Genomic DNA, 12,590 nt, shown 5'->3' with positions numbered 1-12,590 from the left:
GGCATAGTGTGGTTTTCTTGTGCATTTCTGCAGAAAGGTTGCCTCCAGTTCTAAGAATCTCTGCTCCAATCAATGATAACACAACAGGATTTCATCTTCCAGTATCTTTTTTCTAGTGTTAGGAGATGATGTGGGAACAAAGAAACCAACTTGCACAGGTCATGTTGATGAATGATGCCTCTGGGCTGGAGGTTCACTAGCTTTATTTAAAATCTTAGTATATTATGTACAGGTAGAGAAGGACCATGGCAAGGATGGGACAGGTGAATAGCAATAATAAGCACAGCCCTATCTGAACACTGAAATTCTGGACCATGCCAACAACTATCAGGTTAGAATGTACAGGGAAACCATTGAAATCCATAAACACCTAGACAACTTCAACAGGAAAGAAGAAATTCTTAAAGTAAGCAAAGTTTGGCTACCAGTCCTGAAAAACACCAAAATCAAGACCCAGCAAATACAAATAAAAACCACCTAGGGTGAGGAGGGGTTCCCAGCAGACAATGGATCATTAAGTAACTGGACACCCTGTAGGCCTTGTCATTCAACAGTAGAACAATACACAGATTAACATGCAAATGGGTTCCTCTCAACCAACAGTATATATACTTCACTCTCATCCATGCCAGCATTCTATGATGATACCAGTCACAGCTGCTGGTGAAATGTTAGGAATAAACTTTTCTAGAACATGGGCTCATAGCCCAAAACCCCCACAAAAACTGTAGAGTGAATATGTTTGCATGCAGAAGTACACAGGTTTTATCTTCAAGTAACAAAGATTGGGCAACTGGTAATGGGAAAGATTATTTGTTTGATGCAGGACATTATTTGCTTGCAAGAAGAACAAGCTATACTAGGTTACATGTACACAGAACTAACCTGATACATAAAGAGAATTTCCTGCTTTTTGCTTTGACTGTATCTCCTGTCACTTTCTCCCAATCACATTCTCCTTTACTTGGTTCATCGAGACTTTTTCCATGGAAGCTTCTTCTGCCACCATGACAGCTTAAGTGAATTCTCCATTCTCAGAGGCAGCGTATGTCACTAAATAGCAGATGTGGTGGACATACAGTGAAGTAGAGTTTCTGTTCTGATATTGCTTTCTTAGGCTTTCTAGAAGCACTTAGCTGGCCATTGTTTAAAACAAGATGCTGGAGAAAGAGGTAAAGAAGTAACCTTTAGAGAAAAGGGGGTGATGATAAAACTTAACAATGGCGCATTACAGATGCACCGAAAGTACGTGCCGAGCACGTACTAGGGTTAGAAAGGGGCGTCCATTCCTGACGCTCCTAACCCTAGTATGCGCTCGGCGCGTACAAAATGGCAGTGCCCGTTCTACACGGGCGTCGCCATTTTGACGTCACAGATGCCTAGCGTCCGCACGTCGCGAGTGTGCCATTGGCGCCTTGCGGCATCATTAGTGCGCTGCAAGAAGAAGCGCCATTTTGAGGCTTCTTTTTACTCCACCAGGGAGCCACACGGTATGTAAGCTGTGGCTCCCTCACGGAGCAAGTGGAGGCGCAGCCAGACCGCCGTTTTCAGGTGGTCTGTAACGTGCCAATCATAGGTAGAGTGGCTTCAATCTAGTTTTGTAGCTGGAGCAATAGATTATTTTTGTAGCATCTGAATTTGGGCAGATCAAAAATGGTCAAAAGGTTAGCATTGCTAGGAGATAGGAGAATAGTAATGTTGGAAGGTCTACTCTTCAGCTTTTGCATGGATAGATTTGGGACAAAGGTATTCTGCCAATTTTCTGGGTATCTAGAATTATTTGGAGAAAAAAGAAGATTAGATACACTGTTACTGCTACCTAATGTTTGGATGGAAGAGGAGGGAGATGCTGAGAATTTAGCTTCGTAACAGAATGGGCTGGAGAACTTGATTTTCAAAGCCCCAGTTCTGAACTTAATGAGCATCTATGGTCATTATGAGTATATGATAAGATGTAATGGCTCCAAAAAGAAAAGCCAGCTTTCTATAAAATTAAACCTGTAGGCAAATCTTTTTCATCTACTGAAGCAGAACTTGGGTCAAGTTAAAGAGAGGGGAACTAAGTAACTGTCATGAGCAAAAACATGCTTTTCTTTTTTTTAAAAAATTTTTTATTGACAAATCATTATAACATATAACATACAAACACATAATATTATCATAAAACATATATACAAGCCTCATCATAACTTCTTCAGCTGCAGAAGTGATTTTCAAAGATCAATATTTACTAATCACAAACTCTTAATGTCTTATAATTTAATATCTTCAGAATCTTAATCCTCTATTACTTATACCCCACTGTCAACCCTTATCTGTATTTGACGTTCCAATTTATTTCCTTATTCTTGAACTTATATGTTTAATATATTTTCTATTCTCCATCAGTTATTTATCTACTCTTATATCTTTATATCGTCATTCCTCCCACGTCCTTCAATTTATAATTAACTGAAACTGCATACGTTGGTATATATTGGAAAAGAAAAGAACAACAACCAAAACACAAGACCTTATATTATTTAAGAGTATATACGTATTCATTAAGCTAACCATCTATGCCTTATATTTAATCCTTTTAAAGCCCACTTTTATTCCAATAGTGCTATATATCTGGATTCTTTTTCATCCAATTGAACATAGGTAACCCACGAACTCCATTCTTTATAAAAGATTGATAATGTCTTATTTTTTGAGAGGAAGGATAGTTTATCCATTTCATACAGATCATATAGTTTTAGTTTCCATTATTCTAATGACAGAGTTTCTTCTAATTTCCAGTATCTTGCATATGTGATCCTGGCAGCACATATAGCTAGAAATATCAAATTTCCTTCCTGTCTTTCCACGTTAAGCTCTTCTACTATATTCAGAAAATACATTTTAGGGTCCACGCGAAAACATGCTTTTCTGACTACAGTGGAGCCTCGGGTTACGAAAATAATCCGTTCCGCGGCCGCTTTCGTAACCCGAACGGCTTTCGCAAGCCGAATCCCCATAGCCGCTAATGGGGAAAAGCCGCGATTTGGTGTAAAATCGCGGCGAAAAGCACCAAAAGTTTTTTCGGGACCCGAAAAAACGTTCGTAACCCGGATCAATAATTTCCAATTGGATTTTTTCGGGTCCCGAAAAATTCGTAACCCGGGTATTTCGTATCCCGAGGTTCCACTGTACATGGAATTGAGTGTTATCATCTGTATTGGAATTTTGTTCTGTCAAAGGTACTTAGAGATATGAAGAAGACAATAATCTTGAGCACTTTAGTGAAGAAGCAAAGCCAAACACTAGAGGAAGGTGGTGGGTGGTGAAAATATATGTCCAGTATATGTTCTATTGCAATATCATATGTTCCTGGAGTCTTGGGGTTTTTTTTGCCATTTCTTTTATTGCAGCTTCCACCCGTTTTTAGAATAGATCGGTACTTCCTGTTTAATGCAATTTGACACAATGACTTCCAGATAATTAAAGCCAAGCTTAGATTTTATAGAAAGTAGGCTTTATTCTGCAATTAAAAAAAGTTTGTCAGTGTGTAGTACTTGGCATGTAATGGGTAATTAGAGCTGCCACCAGTTCCTCTGTTTTTAAAGCAAGATGAAGTATATTTTTTCCACTGCATGTCTTGGTCCCTGGCACCCTAAGCTTTTCAACAGAATATCTAGCATGGAAGAAGCTCAGAGGGACAGGAAGTTTATATGTAGGATGAATCACTTCAGGAGAAAGGCATAAAATAATGGTTTAACCAGAAAATTGCCCCTTGGCATTAGCACTTGATTTCCTTTTGTAACTCACCCAATCAATAGAATATTTGTCTTACAAATTATACCCTAAAAGGTAAGGGTGGTAATTGCTTTGTTAGCCTGTCAGTAATAACCAAGTAGTACCTGTAAAATAAAAGAGAGAAGCTGAGGTTAGGAACCGAAATATTTTGCCAAAATGAAATGTGAGATAAATGTTATGGAATCAAGAACTTGTCTGTTTATGATTGCAAAGTTTGATTTGAGAAACAGTCTGAATAAACTTTGCCTTATATTAACCATGCTAGATGCATGTTATATATTGAACAATGAACTTTGTAGTAATCTAGGTAATGCTACAGATCATTCTATATCTGGTCTTTTGCAAACGACAGGAAATCCTTTTGAGCTAATTAGTCTACATTCTTGGCCTTGCTCCAGGAATATATTAATTTGGAAACAGTTGAAGGGGAAAAAACATCTCTAAAGTTTCAGTTAGGATTTTGAAAGACAAATAAACCTACGTTTACCACATTAGCTGGAAGAAAGATGAGTATTTTTTGGTCTGTTTGTTTGTTTGTTTTAGTGCCACGAGATTTCAGTGGAAACAGCATGGTGGATGCTTTTCTAAAGAGGTTTTTGCTGGTCTTAAAGATAAATATGATCTAATGTACACTGACAATAATAAAAATATGAATTAATGTGAGGACTATATAAGGTGTGTACTAATACTCTAGCCAGCTGCAAATGCAATAAATGAATAAATATACATTAGTTAAAAATTAAAGTTTATGTATAAATTATAAACCAAGAATTATTTAGGGAACACTATTAACTTCTGAAATTCTGGGACTCATGGAAAGAAGTTGAACTGCATCAATCTATGTCATATTTTGGAATTCCATAGTTTCTAGTTCTTCTCTTGAAGATCCTGAATCTTCGTTCGCGAAGCAAAGCCAGAGAGAGAGAGTTCTTCTCTGTAGTGGTAAAATTCAGCAATGGCTGGATGTTTTGCAGGATGTCATTTATTCCTATAAAAGAGAAGTCCTTGTTCTGCTGACTAACATTTGAGATTCTAGGACTTGAGTCTTTTTTTAAAAAAAGAAAAGAAAAAGTTTTTCTGGAGACATGTGAACTTGTTGTGTAACTATTAGAGTCCATGGATATATGGAAAGTATGGCAGTTAATTAGATTTTGTGGTGTAATATTTCTATTCTTCATTGCTTTTGTTTTTAGGGACTCCACTTTTAGTAAGAAGGAGTAGTGATCCGACATTGGGGCCACCTCCTGACTTACCTGCAGGAGCTTCACAGACCAATGACCATGTTCTGAAGACCTCTGTGTCAGTAAGTATCTTGTTCTAAATTCTAATATTGTTCTTACCAATATTAGGTTCCTTTGATATTAATGAGTTGCATTTAGGAATTGCATGGGTAAGCAGCTGCTTGCATATCTCCACCTCTCACTTTCTTTTTCTCATACCTGTGGTTCCTTATCTTCTCCATGACCACAAACACTGAATGGGAAGCCTTTCTGAACAATGGAGGCTGGGATATTTGAGGCAGTGGTAGGAAGGTGGAGTCACCTGGAAATTGGACAGAATGTCTTGGTGCCATTTTATTTCAAACCTCATATAAACACAACTCCATTGTTCAAGAGGACCATTTAGAAAGAACCTGTAGAAAGGTTCTTAGAGATGGGTATGAAAGATGAAGGTGCATTCCACCCACGGGACGCAACTATGGATTTTGGGGAAGTTTGGGTGGGATTTTGTAGGGAATAATAAAATTATAAAATGGAATGCTTGCTTTCAGCTATTATTGAATTTACAGAAAATCATTTTCCTTGGTGTTTGTGTAACTTTCTAAATGCAATGATCAGCCCTTACTGATTTGATGGCAATTATTGTTGTTAATTGCCTTTGAGTTGGCCCCGAGTCATGCCAACCCTATGAATGAGACATCTCCAAGACTTCTATCCTTCATTACACTGCATAGATCCTGCAGATTCAGGCTCGTGGCTTCATTCCCATAATTTTATTTTTCACTTTAAAAGACCCCCTCTAATGTGTAGGGCCCTTGAGGGTGTAATTTTGCCTATTTGAAAACAATGAACCTTTTTCAAAACTAAAAGGCTTCCAGGTTTTAAGGATGGCCTTTCCAGGTCTTAAGTTGCATTAGCCTGTGCTGAAAGCCTGGCAACGTTGCCTCTCAACTTTCCCTGGAAAAGCCAAAAAGCATACAATTAAATTAAATTTTAAAAAATCAAATTTAGGAAGGACTATTCCATTTTTTAAAAAACAAATGTGGGGAAGACTACCTGTTCCAGAACTGAGTAGCCTTGGCAACTTGCCTATGCCTGCACTAAGATAGGGTATTTCAGTCTCACTTAGAATATACTCCACATTTGCAGCGTTGACTTTTGCGGATTTGATTATTCACAGACTTTCTTACAGTGGGCCCTCTTTATCCATGGACTTGCCATCTGCGAATTTGAACATCTTGGGGCAGAGCAGTAGGAGGAAGGGGTGGAGCAGTAGGGCAGCAGGGAGGAGAACGAGATGGAAGAGGAGGAGGAAGAGGAAGGGGCTACGTGGCATGGTGCAGCAGAAGCGAGGAGGATGAAGAGGAAGAAGGGTGCCGTTGAAGGCCATGGCGGGAGTGTGCACCAACCAAGTCAGCATGTGTCTTTGTGCTGGCTTGTTCTCTTTATGCTGAAAAGTGGGAGGCTGGCGTAACCTTTATTTCCTCCTTCTCCCCTTCCTCCTCTTATCGAGCATGCACACCCATCTCAGGCAGGGTGGCTCCTCTTATGCAAGAGGAGTGAGCTTCTCTCCCTCACCTCCCACTCCTTGTGTGCATGAGTGCTGCAGCTGGCTGCAGTGAGCCAGTCAAGCGAGGCAGAGGGAGTTTGTGAGGGAAAAGAAGGAGCAAGGTGGGCTGGCTATGCAAGCCTTTTTCAGCCTGACACGGAGGCCTGGCAGGCGAGCCTTAAACAGCCATCGCGACCTGAGGAGGAGGAGGAAGCGGCTGCACAGTATGGTGGCAGGGAGGACGCAGGGTAGGGGAGGAAGTGGCAGTAGGGAAGAGATGGAGGCAGGAAGAGGAGGAGGAGGAGAAAGGAGAGGGAAGAAGTGTGGGGGGAAGAGGAGAAAAGGGGAGGAAGAAGAGGCATGGGGGGAAGAGGAGGAAGAGGCAGCTCCTCCAAAGTACCATTGTCTCCAATGGTGGTATGGCCATGTTGTCACACCACCATTTAAGACAGTCAATGGGAGTTGAGCATCTACAGATTTTGCCATCCATGGGAGGATCTGGAAAAGATCCCACGCAGATACTGGGGGCCCACTTGTTCATGTTCTCTCCAGGAATATCTAGGTCCTCCAGCACAACTCTTTGGTAAACCAAATGTCGGACTGAAGGACCTAGAGATTCCTAGAGAGAACACTCCATTAGGCCTTTGTAGCACCTCCTGCATAATTTTGTGGTCATTGTCTGGCAGATGTTGGTCACAGAGTTGCACTGGAGAACCTAGAGATTCCTAGAGATGTATTCTTTCAGGTGAAAACATAGTGTTTTTGTTGTTTGTGGTTTTTCCACATTCACAGGGGTCCTAACCCCAGTGAATGTGAAGGGACAAGTGTATAATACAGCTAGATTTTGTATTAGTAAATTTGAAAAAGAGTGGTTAATCAGAAGCTCATTTTTTTGTTTCAAGTTCTTCTTTTTTTAAAAAAAAAAAGGTCAAGCCTCTGGTTCTTATACTGCTAATTGTAATTTTGAAGTGTTAGCTATTGTGATTAAGTATTTTCACATTAACATAATATGTATCATGTATCCAATTGATAATACAGAACATAATTTCATGTGGATGGGTATGTTTGGAGATGAAACAGTACTGCAGTTCAAAAGATTATATTAGAGATAAAGCTGTATCAGTCATTCTTCTGGTGAAAAACAACAGCTCACAATGGACATTTTCTTTAAAGAGGAGGGGGCTCCCTTTGAAACAGCTCTATTTAAATTTTAAACTGTTAAATCGCACACATGGATTGAATATTGTTGACCCAGTGTGAATTAATAGTTTTAGAATTTGTATCTCCAGCTATTCAATTATGCCATAGCTAAAGATGGAAATGTTATATGTGACTGTGTTTTCAAAATGATGATATCTCTGTCAGTAGTATTTTTCTTGGCACTATTTTTAGTCTGGTCAAATTGGAAAGTGGTTTGTACTTGCCCACATATTCTTGATAGAATTCAAAAATGTGTTTTTGAAGTATTGAAATGTTTGTTTGTGTGTCATGTTTGTTTGTTTAAAGGTAATGTTGTGTTGTGGTGTCAGTGTAAGTAATTTGTACTATATGTGATTTTAATATAATAAAGACTTATAAAAAAGAATTCAAAAATGTATATAGAATGTTAGGTTCTAGTGCAAATGTTGTATTATATTGTGAAACGTAAGCCTGGCTGCAATTAATGAATTATATAAAATGTTCTATGCTTAATTTGTAGTTGGTGAGATAAAATCAGATTTGAGAAACATTTTGGTTTTCCCATTTCAAATTAAATAATAGATTTAAGGATTGAGGGGGGAAAAACCTTCCTTATGTTGCACTTATAAGGCAGAAGTTATGAATAGTTATGTGACACTTTGTAGACACAATCACTTGGCTCCATTTTGACTTGGATATGGTGGTTGATACAAGCCGATGGACAGAATTTTTGCCCTGTTTGTCCAGTGATAATGGCTGCTTTTCATTTTGTATAGCCCTGGGATTTTGACAGGATCTTCAAAGAGAGGAGGGCCATCATTTGAGCCCTGCATTGTTATGCTTTTGGCTCATAAAAAAACCCCAGTTTTTTCTTTCTAAAGCAAGACAGGGTTTTAATGTACCTCAAGACATAGTGGCAGGGCAATACTTTGCTGGAAACCCCCTGCCTGACTCCCACTGCATTGGATAATTATACACCAATCTCTAGCATTCAGTTTTTGTGCAAGGTCTGAGAGAGTCCTCAACTTGACATTACCTTTCTGTGGTAGTGAGATTGTGTGTTCCTTTGAGGCAAGAGGCTATGCTGATGGTAGCAGTGCTGCTGTTAGGCTCTTGCTCCACTCTGGGCCCCACCCACAACAAACTCCAACAGCCAGAATTCCATAGCTTTCAGCCAGGGCAATTAATGCAGTACCAAACCAGGTTATTTCTTCAGTGTGGATGCAGCCTTGCTGTTATAGCCCCATTCTCGTCCTATCTCAGATTGTCCTTTCTATGCATCTGATAGTATATTTTCTTTACCCTGTTCTTAGTTTTTGTGGAAATGTGATTCTTCATACTTTGTTCTTGGTTCTCTTTTTATTTGTTGGCTCCTTGTGCAAGTTGGCTCCTTGTGCATTTTATTTATTCTTTCAGTATTAATTAGGGGATTCCACAAGAGATTGTGTGACAAAGAATAAACTCTTTTTTGAAGCTATAGATATAATAATTTTAATGCAGGGGCTAACTGAGACCCGAAAATTATTTCAATGGTTCCTCTAGGATAAAAAGGATGAGAAAGGATGGTAGCAGCTTTCTACTGTGGATTGACTTGAGATTCAGATGAATCCTGAACTGAGAGGAACCAAATTGGGCTGATTCAAACAGATTTAAGCAGTGTCCAAATCAAAGTGGGACTTTTCTGACAGAGACTGAAACAGAATCTGAACCATCCTGAATGAGAAGGGTTAGTCCTTTGGATAGTTGGCTCTCATTTCTTCTAGTCATAGGGGCTATACAGACCGCCCCATTCCTGGCCAGATTGGAAACCTCATGCCATGGCCCCAATCCAGCCTCTGGAGGACACAAAAAGGAACCGCAAAAAGCGGCTCCTTTTTGTGCCCTCCAAAGGGCGCCATAGCCATGGTGGCACGCCTGTATGGGGGACCCCTTTGGCACTGTGTCATGATGGCACCCTGGGGGTGGAGTTAGGGCCTGCATCATCAGGACGCTGCATCCTGACTCTGCCCACAGGCCAGCCTTTTAGGCTGTTCTGGATAGCCCCCTAGTTAATGGCTTTAAGTCAGTTCTCCAATTCCAGTACTCTGGATGAAGGATGTCAAAGTGATATATTTCAGGACCAATACGATATTCATTGTGCTTTACTAGTTCTTTCTCCCAAGGTCAGGAATGGTAGGGTTTGTGAGACCTGGAAAGCATACAGCAAAGGGTACCTGTTTGGAAAAAGATGTACATTAAGGTGCTTCTGCCTCAACGCTCACATTCATCATCCTTGTCCTGTTGAATTAAACCTGAGGGAAAATCCTAAAACCATTGGTGCTTCCAGAATGCTGAGTGATGCCAGAGTCAGAGCTTGTTTCTGACCCATGAAAAGGGCACAGTCTTGTTTCTGACATCACGTTTGGTAATTGGAACTACTGCGCACAGCTAACACTTCTGAAATACTTTTCTTAATCTAATGTTTTTAAATGTTACACTGATTTTGTTTGTTCTTTCACTTTATCTCTGTTGGATTATTACAATTCATTGTCTGCTGTCTTATTCTGATCTCATCTCAGGCTTTCCTCCCCATGTTATTCTTTTGCTTGACTTAATTTATCTAGCCTGTAAATTTGATCATGCCATTTTCTTTTCATTGGTAACCTTATCCTCTCTCTATTCCGTTTGGGATTTTGATACCAATTTGTAAATACATCCATTTAATGGCTCTTGTTTTATGTGTTTTAATTTTAGTCTCTTTTGCAATTTCTCCAATCCTGTGGATCTCTCTTTCTGAGCTATACTTTTTTTCCTTCATTGCATAGCATGCAGTATTTGCATCTCTCCCCCCCCCCCCGCCCCCCACTTTGGATGCAGCTTCTGTCTGGAATACTTCATAATGTGATATGGTCCTTTCAATCTCTCCCAGCTTTTGCAAAACATTTTAAAGTCAGGAAACCACCCAGGTATAAATACTTTTATCATGTATTCAGTCAAAGCGACAAATTGAAGATTCTCCTGGTTCTAGCAATCATCCTGCTTCCCACCTATGTACCTCCTCAAGATGGTTGAGGTGTTACAGATGTGAAGTTGGGAAACAGTTATTTGAATGGTTTCAGTGTTCATATTGAGACCACCTTTGGTACATTTCATAGCTACCATTAGGCTGATGTGCTGAGTCTTTAGCTCGATATCCTGTGTACTTTCTTGGCATTGTATTTTTAATCAAACTGGATGCTTTGGAGGGGTTTCATCATATTTTAACTGTGATTATCAAATAGCTTCCTCCTGTAGTCTCTTGTCTGAAGAGAAATAACAAGGACCAAAGGCTGAAAACCACTGAACCAAACACTGAGCTCTCACCATAGGCATGCAGGTGGATTATACCAAACTGGACCCCCCCCCCCAAAAAAAAAATCCCACATAAAAACTGATGAGGAAAAATAGACTGAGGTGTCTCTCCTCACCCCCTAACACAGAGGTTAGGGGACAGACTCTTTTTCATAGCTTTCCAAACACATGTGACACTTAAAGTGTCAGCCCTGAAAGGATAAACTTCTTGCCTCACTTCTCCTGGTAGGAAAGATTTGGGAACTTTGCAAGTGGGTGGGCTTGGTAACTCCAGTCTTTTGCTACACTAGCAAGACCAGCCAATGCTTTCTGTATTACTTTGTTTCATCTGTGATTCCCCCCCTCCTTGTTTAAACCCCATTATGTCATTTGAAAGAAGAATATTAGAAGCTGAAATGAAAACAGTGCAATCCCACATGTGCTAGATTTTTATGTGGTAGAGATGTCTATTTCATTTTTATTTATTCAGAAGATTTACTTCTCCCCATCTTTTTCCGTAAGACTAGTAGTTACAGTTCGTAAAACTGTAAAAGCTGATAATCCATCATGATCATCTAACAGTAAGGCTGAAACATTAAAACCAAAAAATAGTTGACAACAGGTGATGCTCAAGTAAATTACAAGAACTTGCTTCAGAAGAATGGATCAATCATGAGTAACATTTTCAAAGGGTTAAACTACAGCTAAGGCAAAAACCACATCTGGGTATTTCTTGTCTTAAACATCTCTGTGAAGTCCATGGGGTCACTATAAGTTGACAGGCAACTTAAAGGAACATACATATGTGCAAGGGGAGCTAGTCTGTAAACAAGTGCTTGACAATGACTAAGTGTGCACTTAAAATCTTTATAGCAAAATTACTATGTTATAATTTTTTTCATGAGTTACTCCAACACTGAACCCTTTTCTGGTACATCTTTTCATAAAACGTGTTCAGCGCCCCTCCGTTTTTGCTTCAAGTAGAAAGAAACGTAGCAGTGCTAGTTGAATTCTCTTTTAACCAGTTTTTGGGGAGTAGACCCTGATCCAAATAGAAACTGATATTTTAAGTCTCTGTTGGAGGACAAGCAAGGAAAAGGAAAAGCTGCTCCTGCATTAGAAACAGTACTGTGACTAGTTTTTGGTTGCTACTTGAGAGGTGGGACTGACTTTTCTCACAGAACTTCAAGAGGGGGAAGACTGTAACCATACCCATAACAAAAAGGAAGGAAACAGAAACAGTGGGCCTACTAGGACCCTGAGCAGTGGATGCAAGCTAAAGGAAAAGAGAATCCGCCTCAATATTAGGAGGAACTTCCTGACAGTAAGGGCTGTTCGACAGTGGAACAAACTCCCTCAGAGTGTAGTGGAGTCTCCTCTCTTGGAGGTCTATAAACAGAGGCTGGAAGGACATCTGTTGGGGATGCTTTGAGTGAGAGTTCCTGCATGGCAGAGGGTTGGACTGGATGGCCCTTGTGGTCTCTTCCACCTCTGTTATTCTATGATTCTATGATTCCCATGGATACCAAAATCTGTGGATGCTCAAATCCCATTAT

General features: G+C 39.8%; 1 protein-coding gene across 2 annotated transcripts in view; it reads left to right on the top strand.

Moving 5' to 3' along the window:
- The window catches only part of PARD3B (par-3 family cell polarity regulator beta), a 574,817-nt gene that overhangs the window by 146,295 nt on the left and 415,932 nt on the right, over nt 1-12,590 (top strand). For both annotated transcript variants that reach the window (XM_089519344.1, XM_089519343.1), the window contains exon 4: nt 4,971-5,080. In XM_089519344.1, coding sequence (XP_089375470.1) covers nt 4,971-5,080 — 110 coding nt within the window. The remainder of the gene's footprint in view (nt 1-4,970; nt 5,081-12,590) is intronic.

This window comes from Sceloporus occidentalis, unplaced genomic scaffold (assembly GCF_023333645.1).
Source record: "Sceloporus occidentalis isolate IW3139 unplaced genomic scaffold, rSceOcc1.0.p SCAF_4, whole genome shotgun sequence".
Classification (NCBI taxonomy): domain Eukaryota; kingdom Metazoa; phylum Chordata; class Lepidosauria; order Squamata; family Phrynosomatidae; genus Sceloporus; species Sceloporus occidentalis.
This window is presented reverse-complemented; position numbering and strand designations above follow the sequence as displayed.